Below are 18,787 nucleotides of genomic sequence, written 5' to 3'. Positions count from 1 at the left end.
CTCAACGTGACCACATTTTTTAAAATATGAGTTGATGGCAGTGATGATTAATCACAGATTAACAGAGTGAACAATGGGAAATGGAGTATCACTGAATTCAACACACTGCAGGAAAAATGCTTCTAGTGTACTAAGCCATTGTCCTTCATGCATATTATACACATACACATTATGAACAAGTCAAGCGCAAGTTATGAAATCACAATGCTACTATTTCACCTTTCACACATGTTTCTGACACACTACATGATCATTTTAAGGGTCCATTCTCTTACACGAGAATGTACAGTCTTGCTCTTCCAAGCAAGTGATTCTGCTTTAATGTGTTCAGGGGCATGGGGAGATCACATATTGCTTGCAGACTTAAGCTTTGCTCCCCCCCATATCACAATTTGCTTCTGTGACTCTTTATCACTTATTTCTTTAATGAATAATTTAATAATAAAAAAACAAAAGATAATGTTTGTTTTTCAGGGTTTTGGAGGTTTTGGGACATTCTTATCGCATTTATTCTGACTTCCAGAATCGACAGCACAATACACTACACTACAGCCCCGCCCTTTCAGCCGTGTGACCACAGATCCTATCAGAATCCCTGGGGTGTGCGGACTTACCACTCCCTGCCATAATATCAAGCCCTCTGAAGTGGTGGTGCGGATCTCCAGCTCAATGGTCTCTGGGGCATCGGCGGAACTGAAACCCAACAGGGCAACTGTTAGTGATGGACTAAGTTACACGGTCCAGCCAATTGCAGAGTCTTTTTCCTAATGTATATCCTACTGCTAATTCAGTATGTGTAAAGACTCAATACTTTTAACTGCCCTCAGCTGACTGAGTTTTCCATGAATATTTGCACAAAAATGTATTTAACAGAAGATCTAGACCGAAATTGAATTAACAGAAGAACCACACTTGTGAGGTAGCTTCTGTGTGTAGAAATTTTGTATCAAATTTTTTTTTTTTTTTTTTTTTTACAATTTCTGTATGACCTACAGTGCAATTCAGTATTCAATTCAATGTGTTTTAAATGAAAAAATGCACAGTTATAGTTATATGAGGGTACTTCACCTCCTCGGGAAGACTGGCTTGGGTAGAACCAGGTATCCATCGTCATGGAAATAGGCTGCATGCTGAGCAGGCGCATCTAGAAAAAATATTAAGCACACAAGCTGGTCATGCACCTTGTGTTGTCACCATTGGCCTTCTGTGTAATATCCCCCTCTTGTGGTTTCTGGGTCACACTGCAAGGAACTCGCAAAATTTTGAAAAGAGGACCTTCAATTTTAGACAAGACCACAGACAATTTTTGAATCTATACAAATGAAAAGCTTGAATATTTCCTGTTTAAACATAATGTTATAAGTTAGTAACTTTACATAGCAGTTAATTGTACATTTTTATATTATGTAATTTTTATATTATGTTCAAAATGATTAGGTACATTGCAAAATAGTAGAAATTGGACACAAATACAATATCCATCATTAACAACAACTGTAAAATAAACAATCACGCTTTCATTAACTAACTCAGTATCACCATATTCATTGTTTTACTGCATTTGCAGGCCTTTTGGTGTTGAACAAAACTGTGCTTCATGCATTTTACAAATACTGTTGAAACTTTAAACACATTCAGAGGGCTACTGTATACATTCCAGGAAACACTTTTATTAGTTAGTCACAAATAGAATTTACCTCCTCTGTTTGCATTTCCCATTTTACTTTCCAATGGTGAAACAGAGAGGGGAAGGTGAGTTTTTTTTTTTCTTAGGTCAGGCAGTTTTAAATATCACACAGGCAAAACTCATGTTGCAGTGATTAGTTATTACATTACAGACTGGACAGAACTTTCTGAAAGATGGGAAAGAGGAATTCTATATCAACATCAAAACTGGGGGCGACATAGCTCAGGAGGTAAGAGCGGTTGTCTGGCAGTCGGAGGGTTGCCGGTTCAATCCCCCGCTCTGGGCGTGTCAAAGTGTCCCTGAGCAAGACATCTAACCCTTAATTGCTCCCAACGAGCTGACTGGTACTTTGCATGGCAGCCTTTCACCGTTGGTGTGTGTGTGTGTGTGTGTGAGTGTGTGTGTGTGTGAGCGGGTGAATGAGAAGCATCGATTGTAAAGCGCTTTGGATAAAAGCGCTATATAAATGCAGTCCATTTACCAAATAAAATCAAAAAAGAAAATGATTCTGTGAGTCCAAGAAAGGACGCATCAACCTAGCTCTAGTAGTATTACACCTGGAACATAGAATTCCCATTTCACACCTTGTGTTTTCACACTTTCACAGGAAAACAAAAATCTGGAAACGGAATTCCAGTCACGAGTATGGTTACGAGTACGGACACATAGAGTGCGGTTTCACAATGTTAGGCAGGGGGCGGGGCCCTGGGTCGGACGTTTCCGTTAGTTACGGGTTTCAGGCAGGCTAACTGGATACTGTACCATTCCCCCCGCTACCCTCCATGTTCCACAGGGTGTCGAGGATGCTGGGATCCTGCCCTGCGTATGCTGAATTCAGACATTAAACCGCAGGAGAGAGAGGGAGACAGAGAAAGAGATGCACGCTTCATCATCTGAAACAGGCGGGAGGGAGGAAACTGCACAGCTCTGGACAACCATTTGCTTCTTGCGGACCAGGTGTGGGAGACTTCAGGCTTCAGAATTCAGTTTTACACCACCGGATGTCTTTCTCTCATTGGTGTTCAGGGTGGGGTTGTGGTGTGAAGTTTCATAGCTGAGGCAGTGTTTTGCACTTCGAAATTTAGTATTTTCAACTTTAACATGTTTTTATCTCACAGCTATTATTATGGAACCATATTGAGGATGACAAGCAGCTTCAGGTAGAAATAGACCATTATGAGACAGCTCCACACTTCACTATACAGTCTGTTGTCATTTATATAATTGTAAGTAACATCAATATAATATCAATCAGATAAATTGGTACATAATTTGCATTGGTCCTGTGCAAACAGTATTTAGCCAAACTTATTATTGCAGTAAGTACCTCTCTAGCCCTCTAGTTAGGCCTCTATGGTCTTCTGCTGTTATGCTCTGTCACAGTAACACTTGTGCCTTGTGATGACACAGTGTTGTAAACACTACATGGCAGGCACTGGGTCGTGTGTGTTGTGGGTTGCCGTTGGACTGCGTGTACCGACAGGATTGCGTAAGGCTGTGCGTGTTGGGTAATGGCGCTGGGTTGTGCGTAATGGCAGGATGGCACTCACCGTCCTCACAGTGCAGCCCGCTGTACCCGCTGGGGCACACGCACTGCCCGCTGGCGCACCTGCCCCCATTTTGGCACTGGGAGTCCGCCTGGCAGGCCTCCTTCACCACCTCACACCTGTCACCTGTCACCGGAGAGAGGGAAGAGATGTCAGGCTCCCGTGACACACAGGAGCGTAGACTCACACACAGAGGTCAGCCTGTGATGACGTTGCTCAAAATGAGCCACAGTCTGCCATCCAGCAGGGGGCGAACAAGCTGAAATCAATCCACAATACATATGACAGTAAGAATTGTCTAAATTAACTGACAAAATACAAGACCCATAATAAACATAATGTGAATAAATATCTAATAAGACAAGATAAAATATACATGGTATGAAAAATACAATATTTTTAAGAACCACCAATAATGTCTTTGGTCACGGTCATGGATTCTGAGTGGTTGTGATGGTGTTCGACTGGTTATGAGGGACCCAGAGAAGTTTGGTTGAAGCTCAGAGCGGTGGTGGTCGTTCGGGGCTCAGAGACGTTGCGGTTACGGTCGCGGTCACGGTGGACTCACCCTCGAATCCATCCTGGCACAGGCACTGGTACTCGTACTCGGCGCTGGACATGCAGCTGCCTCCGTTCAGGCAGGGCCGGTGGTCACATGGGCTGGTGTCCACGCACTGCGAGATGGCCCTGCTCTCCGTGAAACTGTAGGACAGGTCAACCTTCTTCCCGTTGACAGACACCTGGACAAGCAGCAAAACTGTCAGTCAGGCTGCTCTTCTCCAGTTAGGCAAGACCTGCTCAATGGAAATACCTCACATCGACTGAGGTAATATATTTGAAGGGAATATGTACATTCAGTCAAATCTAAACAAACCCCCTTTTAACAGTAACTCAGGAATCTCTGCTCCGGCAAAAGAAAATAGTTAGTGTATGCCTTGATGTATGTCTGAAATGCACTTTTTATTGTTTTTACTAGTGGAAGATACACTTGAGACATGTATCTTAATTAATTTCCCCTCTCTTTGAATTTAGCAATAGTCTTTTACAAACTGTCCTGTTTTTGATATTAATCAATCAATTTACACCAAAGAAACAAGGAAAGGTTCACTGTGCAATCAACGGGTTGTACAGATTAATTAAGTAAGAGTAATGATGAAAACTAACAGACCCTACAGGTCTTTGGGTCCAGAGATGACAGGCCTTTTATAAGCTGGCCTATTTGGGTAGAACCTCACCTCGCCCACACAGCCCTCGAACAGCATGGTGACGTTGGCAGGCTTGGGCAGGATGTCCATGCTGGGGACTCCGCCCAGGTACATGGGGGTGTAGATGTTCAGGCCCTGGGCCTTCCCCGGCGATGATCTACTGACCTCCCGGGCTTCATCAACCTTCAGGAAGCCATCCTGGTTCAGGCGCTCGGCGACCACGTGGTGCCACTGGCCGAGGGTGACGGGCTCCCGGCTGCGGAGGACCGCCATGCCTGCGAACGTGGATCGTCGTTAAAAATTAACGACCGTATCAGAAACACCGGAGAAATGACCTTGGTCTGCAACTGCCTCGGGCTCCAAACAGTTCACTGAACCAAAACATGCTGGTGCATATCGGACACCACGTCCTTTGTTAAGAAGCCAAGATGGCTACAGGCCAGAACTATTTTTTCTATATTTTAGCACCTCTTCTGCAGACCTATATATATATTGAGTCTCTGACACAATGTTGTTAACTAATGTTAGTAACTTTATTTGTAGAGCACTTTTCTCAGATGGTGCAAGAGCTTCACTGCATAAAAAGTACATATAAAATAATACAAAATAAAATGACAGATCAAATAATGTTGAATAAAAAGAAACAAAAATAGAAAGAAAATATTTACACATTGTTATAAACTTTCAAAAAAACAACAGTCAGTGGATTTTATGAAATTATTGCATAATATTGGATCTCTAGTTAAGAATGTCATTCTCTTGTTTTAAAATTGGTGCTGGGAGTGAGGTCTTTTTTGTGGATCAAAGGTAGGGATAGCAAACTCAAATCCTGGATGGCTGCTGTGTCTGCTGGTTTTTGATCTGTTTCAACAAATAAGTGCTTAATTTAAGTCAGCGATTGGTTATAGAGTCTGCACACCTTCCAAGGCACAAATCAGACATCCAAACTGAGACCCCAGTTCTAAGAGAACGGTGTAGGGTTCACATACTTTCTTGAAATCGGCAACGTATTCCGGTGGTTAGACCGAGCCTTGCCTTATACGCTCACGGTGAGCTCACCTGTGCCCAGCTCGTAGCGGAAGTCCACGTGTCCGTCCACCATGGACAGGGCGACGAAGTCCTCCACCTTCATCTTCTTACCCCCGCTGAAGAACATCAGACCGTCCTGATCCAGCGGTTTGAACTCCATCTCCACCCGCAGGTCGTTGTGGATGTTGGTGAGGGGAGGGTAGGCAATGAAGGAGTATTCGCCGTCAAAATTGGGCGTGGTCACCAAGGTGCCTGTCGCGAAAACAGTCAGGAGCACAAGACAAGCTCTTTTAACCCTTTAACCATGAGGAGAAGCAGAGAAAATGCCAGAAACATCTAAACTAGCACACAGCACAGAAGGCCTTTCTGGGCACACAGCAGGTGAACACTTTAAACAATATGAACCGTTCCCTGGGGAGAAGAGAGGAGGAACGCTGACGATGGCCAATGTTGGGGACGACATAGCTCAGGAGGTAAGACCGACTGGCTGGTAGTCGGAGGGTTGCCGGTTCAAACCCCGCCCTGAGCGAGACACCTAATCCCTAACTGCTCTGGCGAATGAGAGGCATCAATTGTAAAGCGCTTTGGATAAAAGCGCTATATAAATGCAGTCCATTTACCATTTACCAATGAGGTGACAGTGAAGGACACGTTATAAGGCTCACCCTGCATGCACTTGTCTCCAGACTTGCCCAGGTGGCAGCGGCAGTCGTACCCCAGGCCGCTCGGCCGGTTTATGCATGTGGCGTCCGCTCCGCAGGCCTCTGGGGGAGCGAGACAAAAAGCATGTGAGACTCTGCTGCGCTCTGATATTATTCATATTTAAAATATTCTGCCTTTGTTTTTGTGTTTTCTTGGAATTGCTTTTTACTATAGCATCTTTGAATTTCTTTTTTCTGTGAAGTACTTGTGTGAAAGGTGCTATGTAAATGAAGTTTATTATTATTATTATTATTATTATTATTATTATTATTATTATTATTATTATTATTATTAAGATCTACTGTTGGTTAGAGCTGAGAATCACTTATAGTAAAAATTTACTATGGTGTAGATCCTGAATATAGATTTGTGATACAAGGCTAAAAAAGAAATACTTTATTCTCCTGAGACTACTACTACTGTGTGTGTGTGTGTGTGTGTGTGTGTGACGGGGTACCTGGGTGGCAGTGCCAGTCTGACTGTGTGTGACAGGCATACCTGGGTGGCAGTGCAGGGAAGAGTGGTGCTCGCAGTTGCTCCCGGTGTAGCCCCTGGCGCAGCTGCATTTGTAAATGCTGGTCTCTGAGTCCTGGCACACGCCTCCGTTCTGCAGCGGAGGGCAAAATATTCACTCATTAACACAGCAATACACAGGATGCACCTGCAAAGTGCATGATGGGTAATGTAGTTATCTGACAATAGTTATGTAGGTGTAATCACAAAGGAACTGAATGAAACATTTTTTCTTTCCAGGGTTCCTGGACATGCCTGTTTTGTAAGTGCATTATGGATCATCTGAGAACTGTGCAGGGGGATCATGAATGCAATACTCTGGCAAATACAATTAAAACATATGTTTGTGAGATGACTGTTTCATAAGTGCGTGATGGGTAACATGGTCACCTGACATGGGTAATCTTTGCAGGAAGGGCAGTTTGAGACTCCCGTGGAGCTCCGGTCCAGATCCTTGAAAATCACCTCCTCCCCTTGGATGATCAGCTGACGAATGCATCCTAGAAGGGAGAACAGTTTATCAGCACATAAATATTATTATATATGATATTAATATACAGTATGTCAGATATAATTTTATTTATTATTATAGGAATACATACATGTATGTATAATCTATACATACTAGGATTGGGCATCCTTGGCTGGAAGATTTACCTTATGTTCACTTGACTGGGGGTTCTAACCTAAGAAAAATGACTTTGCTGAACCTCTTACCAACAAAGCCAGTCTTGAGGCCAGTTGTTTTGGCGATGACGGTGTAGTTGGGGTAGCCTCCTACAAACAGCTCTTCATTCAGATCCAATCCTTGGAATTTACCCTAGGTGTGGTGACAGTGGGCAAGTCAGCAAGAGCAACTCTCAGTCACTATGACAGCTCTCCAGTTAAACACTAGAAAATGAGCGACACGTCATCCTTGCAGCTTCTTAACACTTCTAAAATGGTGGATGCTTCGGTAGCGCTGTGCTAAAACATCTAGATTTGCGGGATCACCTGAGAGCTGCCATTGATGGGGGCGTCCCCGTCCACCACGATGGACCCCATCGTCAGGTTGCGGTGGAGCTCCACAGTGTGGAACTCGCCCAGTTTGATGGGCGTGGGGTAGCGAATGGTGGCCATGCCCGAACCCACATCAAACCTGCAGCCAACAAGAAGATGAGCCGGCTCAGGAGCACTCTTCTTACTTCACTGACTCGTTTTAGTCAAAAGGGTTTTGTAATAACTAGACCTGGAGGATTTTAACATTCATTCTTGAACTGATCTTAATTTAAATGTGCAAACGTGAACTGACCAGTGTACCTGTATAAATCAGTGTGTGTGTGTGTGTGTGTTCCAGTTCAAGGTTTACATTAATGGTCCAGATAAGGTAGGTAAAACATGTAGGTGGTGTTAAATTAGAGGATAAAATGTGGGTATGCATGGCAGTTAATTAAAGAGTAAAAGACAGATAATTAGAAAACAAAAAAAGGTATGGGTGTAAGGTAATTAGAGAAGAACAGGCTGCAACTTATTAGAGATATTAGAGGGCCACTGACTCAACATTCTCTTTAAATTTCATTTAATTTAAAATTCCTTTTTTTAAAAACTTTATTTCAATCTCAAGTAATAATTTTGGCTTATTCTAGCAGGGATACTGAAATCTGGGCCTCAGGGTCAGTAATATTGATGGTTTATTGGCCTGATTGATGATACTGATTGGCCAGATTTAACTCACCTGGTGCGTCAGGCTTAAATTAGTCCGGGTTAGAGGGGAGAAATGAAATCAGCAGTACCACTGCCCCCAAGGGCCAGATTTGAGTATCCCTGCTCTGTCGTGTGTTCTCTGAAAAAAAGCTATAAAAATATGGCTAAAAGGGTCACTGTCACTAGGGGGGCAGCCTGTGGCAGCCAATGCCCTACCTGAACTCAGGTCTGCCACCCACCAGGCCCAGGGAGACAAAGTCAGCGCCTGCGGTCCTCTTCTGCCCGTTATAGATGATCATCCCTGGAGGACCAATAGGAAACAGAGTAAGCGTGGTGCTGGCTCCACCCCCCAGCGAACACTCCGCTCTGACTGGTTCACGAGGGGGGGATGTGTTCCCTTGGCTCAGAAGGAAAAGCGGCATGCAGACGGATCAAAGGCCGAGCTGCTGCGATCCAAGCTGAGTTAACGGCATGCCTCCGAGGGCCGTCACCTCAAACCGCCAGTCCTTCGCACGGGCCGCATGCCCCAGGCACATGCTCTGCGGAGGATTACCCAGCATTCACTCTGCCTCTGAAGCCGGTTAGGTTTTTTACCTCATGGTCAAAAGCTAGGGAGAAAACCATGCCACTGGTCTGATTTATCTGCATCTGCGAATCTGCAACCGATTAGTTCTCCCTGCCATTAAAAGCAGATGGGCCAGTAAAGCAGGGCATTCTTTTTTCTGCCTTCAAAAGAAAACTCTGACCACGGGTGCTTTGACGTGGCACATTTGAGCGTGCTCCCCACCGCCAGCCTCACGCTAACTCAAGAGTGCATACTCAGAGGAGTAGGGGAAAGAATAAGGGGCCTGATTTACAAGCACTTTAGCAAGTGCAAAATCATTTAGAACACACAAAACCAATAACATGATCAATAATTGGTCATGGTATTTGTCTTGCACCAATCAGTGGTTGTGTTATTAGTTTTTCATGTGCTAAACGGTTTTCACATGAGCTAAAGGTCTTAGCAAATCAGGGGAGACTGAAGGGACGAACACATCGGAGGCTTTGGCTGCTTCCAATATGGCACCCGTCCACAGGCCTGGCTTTTTCCCGCGATCGGTATGCGTCACTGAGTGTTAATCATGCCAGGCTTGGCCAAAAGCTCGCGCCCGACTCAGCGTTCGCAGCGAGCTCGCGCACGCTCAGGCACGCTCACACACTCACCGGCGTACAACATGACGCCTTCGCACCCAACAGGTGAGAGAGGAGCGGGGAGGTAAAGGGAAACACAGGGAAAAAATGAGGTGAGAATCATCTATCATAAAATAAAACAAAAACACGCTATATAAAACTATTTAAAATGCCTGTACCAAAATTGCAACCGGGAGCCATTTGCACAGTACCACCCACCATGGCTTTTATAGGTACCCTTGTAGGAATTCACTGTGATGCTACAGTTGCTCTCTAACAATGTCCCAGCTGAAGAACACAAAAATGGTCTGATCTTACCGTCGGCACTGTCAGGGCGGAAGTTGATCTTCATGGTGAAGGCCTTGTACGAGTTCTTGATGGTGGGCAGCGTGAGGTAGGACAAGGGGGTTTGGGTGAAATGGGGCATCACTCTCTCTGCAAGGGAAAGAGACAGGAAGTCAGGGAGCGAAGCAGCCGTGCTAGTTACGCAAGCATTATCGCCAAACAGGAAACCTGACTATGCTGTGCGCTCAATGTTGAATTTATGTATTGTTTGTTGAACTATTTATAAACATTTTTTTTTTTCATATTTTAAGCTGAGGGGAAAACAACATTATGGGCCGAATCCAGACCTGCACAAGTTTGGGGAAAATGCATTTCCCATATGAGTATTGCTATGAAGCCATAGTAAGTATTCTTGGCTATAAATAGCTGTACAAAATGAGTATTGCACCTTATCGAACCCGTGTTTTGTAGTTGTTCCGATGACCATGATATGCACTCATGTACGTCACTTTGGATAAAAGCGTCTGCTAAATAAATGCAATGTAATGAAAAGTTGTGCGGAAAACGTGCTAGTCAGCAGGTCTGAATTCGGCCCTGTGAGTTTCACGGACCCGAACGCTTCCGTCGTGCTGCGATGTAGCCGACGCTGGCGGCTCTCACCGTGAATCTTGAGCGTGGTGAAGGCCTGCACCATGCCCTGCTTGTTGGACGCGGTGCACACGTACGTGCCGCCGTCCTCCTGCTTCACCGAGGGGATGGTCAGCACGTTGCCCTCCTGCGTGGCCGTGGGGCCCAGCTCGCCGTCCAGCTGTGGGACAAGGCCAGAGACGCCGCGCTCAGTTTCCTAGCTAAAGCTAGTGAAAGGCAACATCTGTGGTGTGTGTTTTGTCTCTGTATCTTTATGCAGAGAGCAGTCACAGCACAGAATAGCGTGCCAGGTCATGTAGTAGAGGGCTTGATACAGTGCAGGGTACTATATAGTTTGTAGGTGAACCGAGCACTAGGTACACTTCAGTGGTCGGAAAATGCCGAGCATGCTGGACTGAATGGGCAGTTCTCGTCATATTAGGTTATGTTATGTTTTTTGTTTTTTTAAACCATTGAATTTTACTGCCTTTACAGACAGACAGTGCCATGGGCTACACACCCACATATGCTGTCAGGAGAGCTGCAACGCTACTGTAATGAATTGCGAGGTCTGCACCCCTGCATAAATCTTACCCCAGCATGCATTAAAAAGGGCAATATAATAGACATGAGAGGTGCTCACTCATGTTTCTTTCATGTAAAAGCATGTCTCCTTAAAAAGCAATACAGCGTTTTTCTTCTTAAACTTTAGGCCTCCTCGCTGCTAACGTCCAAGTCTGAAAACCCTAGAACCTTGGTTGTGACCCATAGTTACCTTAGACCATTTGATCTCTGGGGCGGGATATCCAGTGGCCAGACAGGGGAAGACAGCAGCAGACCCGAGATTCACCTCCTTCACATCTGGAGGGGCTACGATCTGAGGCAAGGCTTCAGAAAGTAATACACACAGAGCACCAATCAGAGAGGAACATTACTGTCTTAAGGATGAGACCTAAACCAAGGTCCTGACAAACTGTGATCACAAGGTTCCACGACACTTATCACACATAGTAGGGGGTTCCCCGGTTTCCTTGCAAAATTCCCAATCTGGCTCTCTCAACTTGCCACCTAATCATCCCCAAGTTTAACTGGCTAAAAATCCTTCTCTCCGTCTCCACCTCAGCTGATGCGTGGTGAGCACCCAGGTGGGTCCTATATATTGGTGGGGGTTCAGGTGAGTTTCCCAGTGCAGCCATACCGCCCTGTATCATCCTCACTGCAGAAGCTAAAGCAGGTGTGAGCTTGGTTAGTACTTGGATGGAAGGCCTTCTTGAAAAATGAAGTTATTGAAAGAAGAGGTGGAAAAAAAGAGTTTTTGGGCCACTAGGGGGTGGTGCTCTTCCCACTGGAACCAACAGCTGGATCTGTCTGTGCTTTAATCGATTGCTTGGGTCTGGAATTGTTCTTCTAGCCTTTTTAGATGTGCTTGCTTCCTGGTAGCTTCCTGGGGTTTGGTTCCTGTTAGCTTTGGATAGGAGTGCCTGCTAAATGCCTGATGAAAATGTAAAAATAAAGGGCACTCACACTGGATGTTGAGGACCACCTCAGATTGCACGGAGCCCACGTTGTTGGTGGCGGTGCAGCGGTACTGGCCCGCGTCGGCCTCCGTCACCTGCTCGATCTTCAGCATGCCCCCCCGCACCACCACGTGGGCGGGAAGCTCGCCCCCAACCTTGCTCCATCTCACTGAGGGCTGGGGGTCCCCGATGGCCTGGCACTCAAACTCCACCGAGTTGCCAATCATCACCGTTTGCACCGAGGTGCGAACGTTGATCATGACTTTCGGCAAGGCTGAGAGAACCAGGGGGCAGTCAGAATATCAAAGTCAGCACAGCGGTTTATTCCGGTTTAATACCACTATAGCCCCAAGGTCACGTTCACCCAATAGCACAAATATATGTGACTTTAGAACAGGGCTGCCTAACCTGTTCCTGGAGATCTACCATCCTGTAGGCTTTCATTTCAACCCTAATTTGGCATGCCTGATTCTACTAATTAGCAGCTCAACAAGATCGCCAGCTGTTGAATGAGGTGCGCTTTGCCAAGGTTGGAGTGAAAACCTACAGTAGATCTCCAGGAATAGGTTTGGGCAGCCCTGCTTTAGAATGTCTGTTCCCAATTTTGTGCAACAACATAGCAAACAGAAACTGCACTTAAGCATCATTACATTTAGAGAAATCCAAGTAAATAAAAGTTTAGAACGGAAACAGTTGCAATTTGCCAGGAGCATTTGGTAGCAGAGCACCATAACTCCTTTTATAAACAAAAACTGGACTATTCTCAACCGTAATTGTCCAATGAATTGAATTTGTTTATGACCAGAGCTTGGTGGGTGTTTTCCATTGCATTGCGGTGACTGTTTAAAGTGCGCCGTGCTCCAAGGTGACTGTGCTATGGAATTTTGAAAGGAAACACAGCTAACGTTGTGAGGGGAGAGAGTGTGGCTCTTAGCCGAGTGAGGACGCAGACCTTGTATGGTGAGCTTGGCGGTGTCCTGAGCCTGGCCGTACACCCCGGTGGCCCTGCAGATGTAGATTCCCTCATTGCTCCTCTCCAGGTTCTCGATTCTGAGAAGAAGACAACAAAATTGTTTCCAGCCTTCTGACCCCAGTAGGATCTCACGGGACAAACATAGCCTACTGCCTACTTCCACTTGATTGTTTGGTGGATCCTATTTGTAGTTCATTACTGACTATAGTTATTTCTGAATGCCTGCAGTGTATGTATGCTGGTGGTTGTGTCTTTTTAGTCCAGTCTCTCTGGCTCGGTCTTGCCTAATATTTCCTATTTCTGTAAAGTGTCTTTGTGACATTATCTCCGTAAAAAGCACTATGCAAATAAAACAGGATTGAACTGAATTGTCCTGGTTTCTAAGGGCTCTGTTTTCCAGTCGGCCCTACTACATGCTGAAATGCGATGGCTTTAACAAAAAAGGAGTACAATCTTCCTTCCAGCTCCAAGTGTAGCTCAAATTTTTCAGCCTCATTGCTCCTGCTTGCTATTGCAGGCAGCACGTGTTGTCAGTGGTGCCAGGCCCCCGTGCGGGGTGAACGCAGAGCTGGCAGGGGGGAACCCCACCTCAGCACCCCGTCCTTGATGTGGTGGTTGACTGGCATGGGGCCGCCCTCCTTCAGCCACTCGATGGCGGTATGGACCCCGCCCGCGGCAGAGCAGGTGAACTCGACGGCACTGCCCACGGCCTTCACCTCCACCTCGGGCCACACGCGGACCGCCAGCGGCGCTGCGGACAGAGGAAGAGGAGGACAGCGTCACCGCAAGAGTCTCACCCCGCTCATCTCGTGCCAAAGGAAGCCACGAAAGGCGCAGCTCCATTTTGTGTGCTTTGGAAACCACCACCATGAAATGAGTCAAATAAGAGCGCTGTGGCTTCTTTATTTTAATACGCCCGCTAAAAAGTTACTGTTAACACAGTGCTGTCACACGACACATTCTGCAGTTTTGCCACACACACACACACACACACAAACTCACTCACATACAAAAACACACACACAGAAAGACACAGAAACATATTCATGCACACACACACACACACACACGGCTCCCTAAACAGACCTTCTTTCAGATTTTCTTTCAGAATTTAAATAATAAAGTAACTTTTAAGGCAAAGTTTGGCCTAACCTAAAATTGTCATGATTATGAATAATCGCGGTAAAAGTGGAGATAGACAATCCGCTGAAGCAGGTTGCGGAGGACTGGCGGGACTCACATCGCACGGCGACCTTTGCCACCGCTTCGCTGGAGCCCACTCGGTTGGACACCACGCACTTGTACGTGCCGGCGTCCGCCGCCGTGGCCAGGTTGATCTGAAGGTTGCCGTTGTCCACTTCCGCCCTGGCCGGCAGGGCGTTGCCCTCCTTGGTCCACTCGAAACGCAGCGGCGGGGTCCCGTGCGACAGGCACTGCAGCCGGATCACCTCGCCCACCCGCACCGCCAGGTCGTCGGGCAGGGTGGTGGCGTAAGGCGGGGCTGAGGCGGGGCGAGATATGGCAGTTACGCGAGGGAACACGAGAGGTAACACTTCAGGAAATAGACCATGAGCTGCACTCAAAAATACAAGCTGTTAAATGTGAAGGTTTGTTTTCAAGCAATTCTGGGGACCTTTTTTCCATCTAATTTCGCCCTAACAGGGACACTGTGCTTCAGGAGGCAGGTTCCCAGCTAACACAAAATGCTCTCGCAATGTTACTGGAATGTTTTGTCAATGTTCTGACATTGACACTACATGGCTCACTGTAAGTAAAGGACCGTTTAGAGCTGGTTCCTGCAGCTGCAACCAAAAAACTTTGGATAGCTGATTTTTTTTTTTACAATACCAGCGCTAACCAAAGGTACAAAGCCTACTTCCCTTTAAATCTTAACTGAAATGGTGAACACTGAATTGAATTTCAAAGGCAGGTAAGTTCCAGTTTATACTGAACCATCTGAAATCTCTGGATGGTTTCCAGAACGCAATTGAGCCTAGCACTGGTCCACGGGTACTCCGAGTCAGCATTAAAAAGGCATTGTTCTATATCAGTGACATTCTGTGAAAACATATTTCTGCTCTATAATGTGAACGAATGAAACTCACTCTCCACGTCCAGCATGACGGTGACCTCGGAGGTCCCCAGGCTGTTGGTGGCGTTGCAGATGTACTGGCCAGAGTCCTGCCGCCCCACGCCGGGCAGGATCAGGCTGTTGTTAGCCACTCTGTGCCTCCAGGGAAGAGGGGAGCGGAGCTTGGACCAGGTGATGGTCGGAGTGGGGACGCCTAAACAGAGAGAGTGTACAGTAAGCCATGTACATAATGGTAGATACATGGATCTGTGAGGTTTCTCAGAAAAGACACAAACTGTAAAAGTGGATGTTAAAACAGCCCTCATAGCCTACAGTGCATATTGCTACGGGCAACTGGTGAAACTCTAGAACACAGCTGACACATTCTTTCCCATAAGCTTTCTGTAAAATTCTAAAGCTCTGGTGTTTCACACCTGACAGACACTGACAGATGACACAGAGATGAAATAGAAGATTACAGTTCTTTCCCTGCGGGGACATCAGTAGTCCAAGTGTAATCTTATTTGGGCCAGTGTATTTCAGTAAAACGTGCCCTAAGACTAATTTTTATCAGATGTAAATGGAGTTCATTGTAAACACAGCTGTTCTGGCGCGTGTGTAGGTGTGAGTGGGTTGTGTGTGCATACTGTAGGTGTATGTAGGTTGTGCATGCGTGTGCACGTGTGCGTAGGCGTGTGTGGGTTGTGAGTGCATGTGTGTGTACTGTAGGTGTGTGTAGGTTGTGCATGCGTGTGCACGTGCGTGTAGGTGTGCGTGGGTTGTGTGTGCATGTGTGTGTACTGTAGGTGTGTGTAGGTTGTGCATGCGTGTGCACGTGCTTGTAGGTGTGCGTGGGTTGTGCGTGCGCGTGCACGCGCGTGCAGGCGGAGGGACCGGCGGTTACCGTGGGCCTGGCAGCGCAGGGTGGCGGTCTTGCCCTCCTCCACCACCAGCAGGGGCTCAGCTACGGAGGCGCGGGGGGCGGTGGCCACCTGCTCCCCCCCTTCCACCCTCACCTCCACCCGCACCTCGGTGGTGCCCTCGCTGTTCTGCACCGTGCAGCTGTATGTCCCGCTGTCCTCCGGCCGGGCAGCCAGGACCTGGGGCAGGAGGGATTACAAACGGCGGACGAAAGTTTACGACTGTGTCTAAGCTTCGGTTATCTTGTGGCTGTTTTTAGATCTTCATATCCTCGTGTATTGTGGAGGGCACTGGGAGTTCTTTATTTCCTTAATGTGCTTTACATCACATTTATCAAGCTATTCAACTGACTTAGCTGTGCACTGGTCCTTTATCTAATGGTGTCAGTCAACTTGTGATTGAAATGCATTGCTGACATGGTCACATGACTTCCTCTTGGCATTAAACTTCTTACAGTGTGACAGGACCATAACAAATCAATTCTGCCAATGCTGCCCAACTGCAGAGGAACGAGCTCCCCGCTACAGTCAGGGCAACCGAGTCACTGAATCCTCTATCGCAGACTGAGAACACACCTGTTTACACTGAATCTTAGGTCAGCTAACCCAGAACCCCCAGCTCCGAGCACTTAATACGAGTTTCCTAGACCTACTTATGCTACAGGTAACCGTAAATGTCATACCCATTTCCCACTTAAAGCACTATATCCTCAATCTCCCTGTTGTGGCCACTATGTCAATGTTATACAGGTTCATGTACTGCTAATGCACCTTTGGCTGTGACACTGATATGACTTAAATGGCATCATCTCTCTGCCCATTCTCTAAGCCAAAGGGCTTACACATTGTTTTAAGTGGCTCTGTATAGGAGGGTCTGCTAAATGCCTAAATGTAGCTGCACTATGTGCACTGGAACGTGTGGACATGGACAGCTGACTGACCTGCAAGACAGCGTTGGAGTCCATGGGCACGGGGCTCGTCAGTACTGTTCTCCGGCCGCTGTCCACCCGGTGCCAGTTGACGACCGGGCGCGGCTCTCCTGACCCCTGGCACTCCAGGTTGATGGGCTCACCCACCCTCACCCGCACCACGCCCTGAGGGGTCACCACTGCTTTTGGGGATTCTGGGATCGGGAGAAAAAGAAATTCAATTGCCCCCAATATTTTTTCAACTCAGTAAATTGAAGATTTTCTGGTATTTATGATATATCCCATTATTGTGGTGAAAAACTTATATCCAGGTAAAACCTGTGCTAAATTAGGGTTAACCTACTCGGCCTATGTCAAAACATCTCTCAACCTAGACTTCAACCCCTCTATAAGTACAGATTCCAGCTTTTGCTTACTGGGATACCAGAGCTTTTCAATGTAACTGAACCAGTTCCTGCCCAACACTAACAATGAAGTACTTATGATGTTTTACCCTTCAGCTTTACTATTTAACTAAGTAACCACATAACTTGCCACTGAACCTCTAAAACATACAGTACATAAGCTCCTCTTCTTACTTTCCTTGCTGGAAAAATCATGTCCTACAAAACCCAAATGTAACCACTTCAAATCAAATTCTAAGCAATCCAGCCCAGTTTGAGCTCTGGATAAGAGTGACTCTGGCCCTACCTCTCACTCTTAGAGAGATGATGCTCTGCGTTATCCCAAACACGTTGCTGGCCACACAGCGGTAGGTTCCCTGGTTGCTGGATTGAGCGTTGGTGACGGTCATCTCAGTGCCATCCCGACTGACCTTCACGTTGTCTAGGGTACAAAATTGAAGGAGAGAAAACCGTTGAAATAAATCTACGGGAGCCACTGGTCAGCTCAGCACGGTGCTCATCTAGATTTTCAAAATAACACCTTACTTCTCTGTTTGGCATGAATGTTTGCTAGTGTAAGTTAATCGGAAATTCGTAGTATGCCATTAAAAAAAAGTAGCCAAGGGGAAGACATCAAGAAAACATGCAAGTGTACAGTCACTTGAAAATTAATTTTCAGTAAATATGTGTTCCTAACATTTAAAAAAAGGTCTGAGGGTAACCCACAGTGACACCTGCTCTCCTTTTCCTTGTCACAACCATCTCAATTAAATCTACATCAGGGAACAAAACAGATCCTTCACTGTGAAATTGTTCAGCAGCAACTAATATTCTCCTTGCTGGACAGACGTCTGGTGAGCTGTGTGCATAAGGATCTGTGCTAGCTGGACGTCACCTGGCAGGGGCTGGTTGTTGGGGAGCTTCCACTCCAGGCGAACGGGCTGGGCGCCGGCGTGGACGCGGCAGCGGAAGCTGGCGGACTCTCCCAGGCGCACTGTGGCACTGTGGGGGTCGATGGAGATGATAGGCGTCGGCTGACCTGCTCCGGGGGATAAAAATACGCCCCCCAGTGGTTAGACTCTGCGTCCTACTGTGAGTTGTAACACACATCTGCAGTCGGCCTGACACCATGGGCCCTAGTTCCCACTGCCACTGTTCAAAACTGTTCTGGCTGCTTATACTGTACTCCTAATATCTATGTACCCTGTGTTCAATCCAAAGGGCTGAATTAAGGGTGCAATTCATTTCTATGCCAAATCGATGCTACTGCTTGGATTTGCTCTCATGAATGCCGTACATGTTCAGAGAGTAACTGACACAGAGGCGCTGACTGATAGTTTCTCTCTAATTAGCTTGTACACCTGTGGTGACAGTGAGTAAGGTACGCAAGACTAGCATTAGCGCATGACACAAATTCAATGATGAATGCAATATACTAAAATGCTTTAATCTTTCAGCCTCATCTTAACTAAAAACTATTGAGTACAGACCTTCGCTCAGCTTAATTATTTAATTTTTTAGATCTACACACCTCTCTCAGATA

At 46.4% G+C, this 18,787-nt stretch overlaps 1 protein-coding gene across 13 annotated transcripts in view; it reads right to left on the bottom strand.

The window, feature by feature from the left end:
* The window catches only part of LOC118207312 (basement membrane-specific heparan sulfate proteoglycan core protein-like), a 140,323-nt gene that overhangs the window by 9,208 nt on the left and 112,328 nt on the right, over nucleotides 1-18,787 (bottom strand). For 9 of the 13 annotated variants that reach the window (XM_035380762.1, XM_035380767.1, XM_035380771.1 and 6 more), the window contains 26 exons: nucleotides 18,140-18,283; nucleotides 17,552-17,686; nucleotides 16,874-17,055; nucleotides 15,917-16,112; nucleotides 15,047-15,226; nucleotides 14,182-14,442; nucleotides 13,530-13,692; nucleotides 12,921-13,018; nucleotides 11,976-12,242; nucleotides 11,227-11,339; nucleotides 10,485-10,632; nucleotides 9,858-9,974; nucleotides 9,573-9,590; nucleotides 8,583-8,667; nucleotides 7,677-7,821; nucleotides 7,401-7,503; nucleotides 7,074-7,183; nucleotides 6,669-6,777; nucleotides 6,134-6,232; nucleotides 5,499-5,720; nucleotides 4,470-4,714; nucleotides 3,803-3,974; nucleotides 3,238-3,360; nucleotides 2,450-2,515; nucleotides 1,069-1,144; nucleotides 615-693 (listed from right to left, as the gene is read on the bottom strand). In XM_035380762.1, the coding sequence (XP_035236653.1) occupies nucleotides 615-693; nucleotides 1,069-1,144; nucleotides 2,450-2,515; nucleotides 3,238-3,360; nucleotides 3,803-3,974; nucleotides 4,470-4,714; nucleotides 5,499-5,720; nucleotides 6,134-6,232; nucleotides 6,669-6,777; nucleotides 7,074-7,183; nucleotides 7,401-7,503; nucleotides 7,677-7,821; nucleotides 8,583-8,667; nucleotides 9,573-9,590; nucleotides 9,858-9,974; nucleotides 10,485-10,632; nucleotides 11,227-11,339; nucleotides 11,976-12,242; nucleotides 12,921-13,018; nucleotides 13,530-13,692; nucleotides 14,182-14,442; nucleotides 15,047-15,226; nucleotides 15,917-16,112; nucleotides 16,874-17,055; nucleotides 17,552-17,686; nucleotides 18,140-18,283 (3,656 nt within the window). The remainder of the gene's footprint in view (nucleotides 1-614; nucleotides 694-1,068; nucleotides 1,145-2,449; nucleotides 2,516-3,237; nucleotides 3,361-3,802; nucleotides 3,975-4,469; nucleotides 4,715-5,498; nucleotides 5,721-6,133; nucleotides 6,233-6,668; nucleotides 6,778-7,073; nucleotides 7,184-7,400; nucleotides 7,504-7,676; nucleotides 7,822-8,582; nucleotides 8,668-9,572; nucleotides 9,591-9,857; nucleotides 9,975-10,484; nucleotides 10,633-11,226; nucleotides 11,340-11,975; nucleotides 12,243-12,920; nucleotides 13,019-13,529; nucleotides 13,693-14,181; nucleotides 14,443-15,046; nucleotides 15,227-15,916; nucleotides 16,113-16,873; nucleotides 17,056-17,551; nucleotides 17,687-18,139; nucleotides 18,284-18,787) is intronic. The other 4 variants (XM_035380764.1, XM_035380775.1, XM_035380772.1 and 1 more) reach the window with 3 other exon arrangements.

Source organism: Anguilla anguilla, chromosome 11 (assembly GCF_013347855.1).
Source record: "Anguilla anguilla isolate fAngAng1 chromosome 11, fAngAng1.pri, whole genome shotgun sequence".
NCBI lineage: Eukaryota > Metazoa > Chordata > Actinopteri > Anguilliformes > Anguillidae > Anguilla > Anguilla anguilla.
This window is presented reverse-complemented; position numbering and strand designations above follow the sequence as displayed.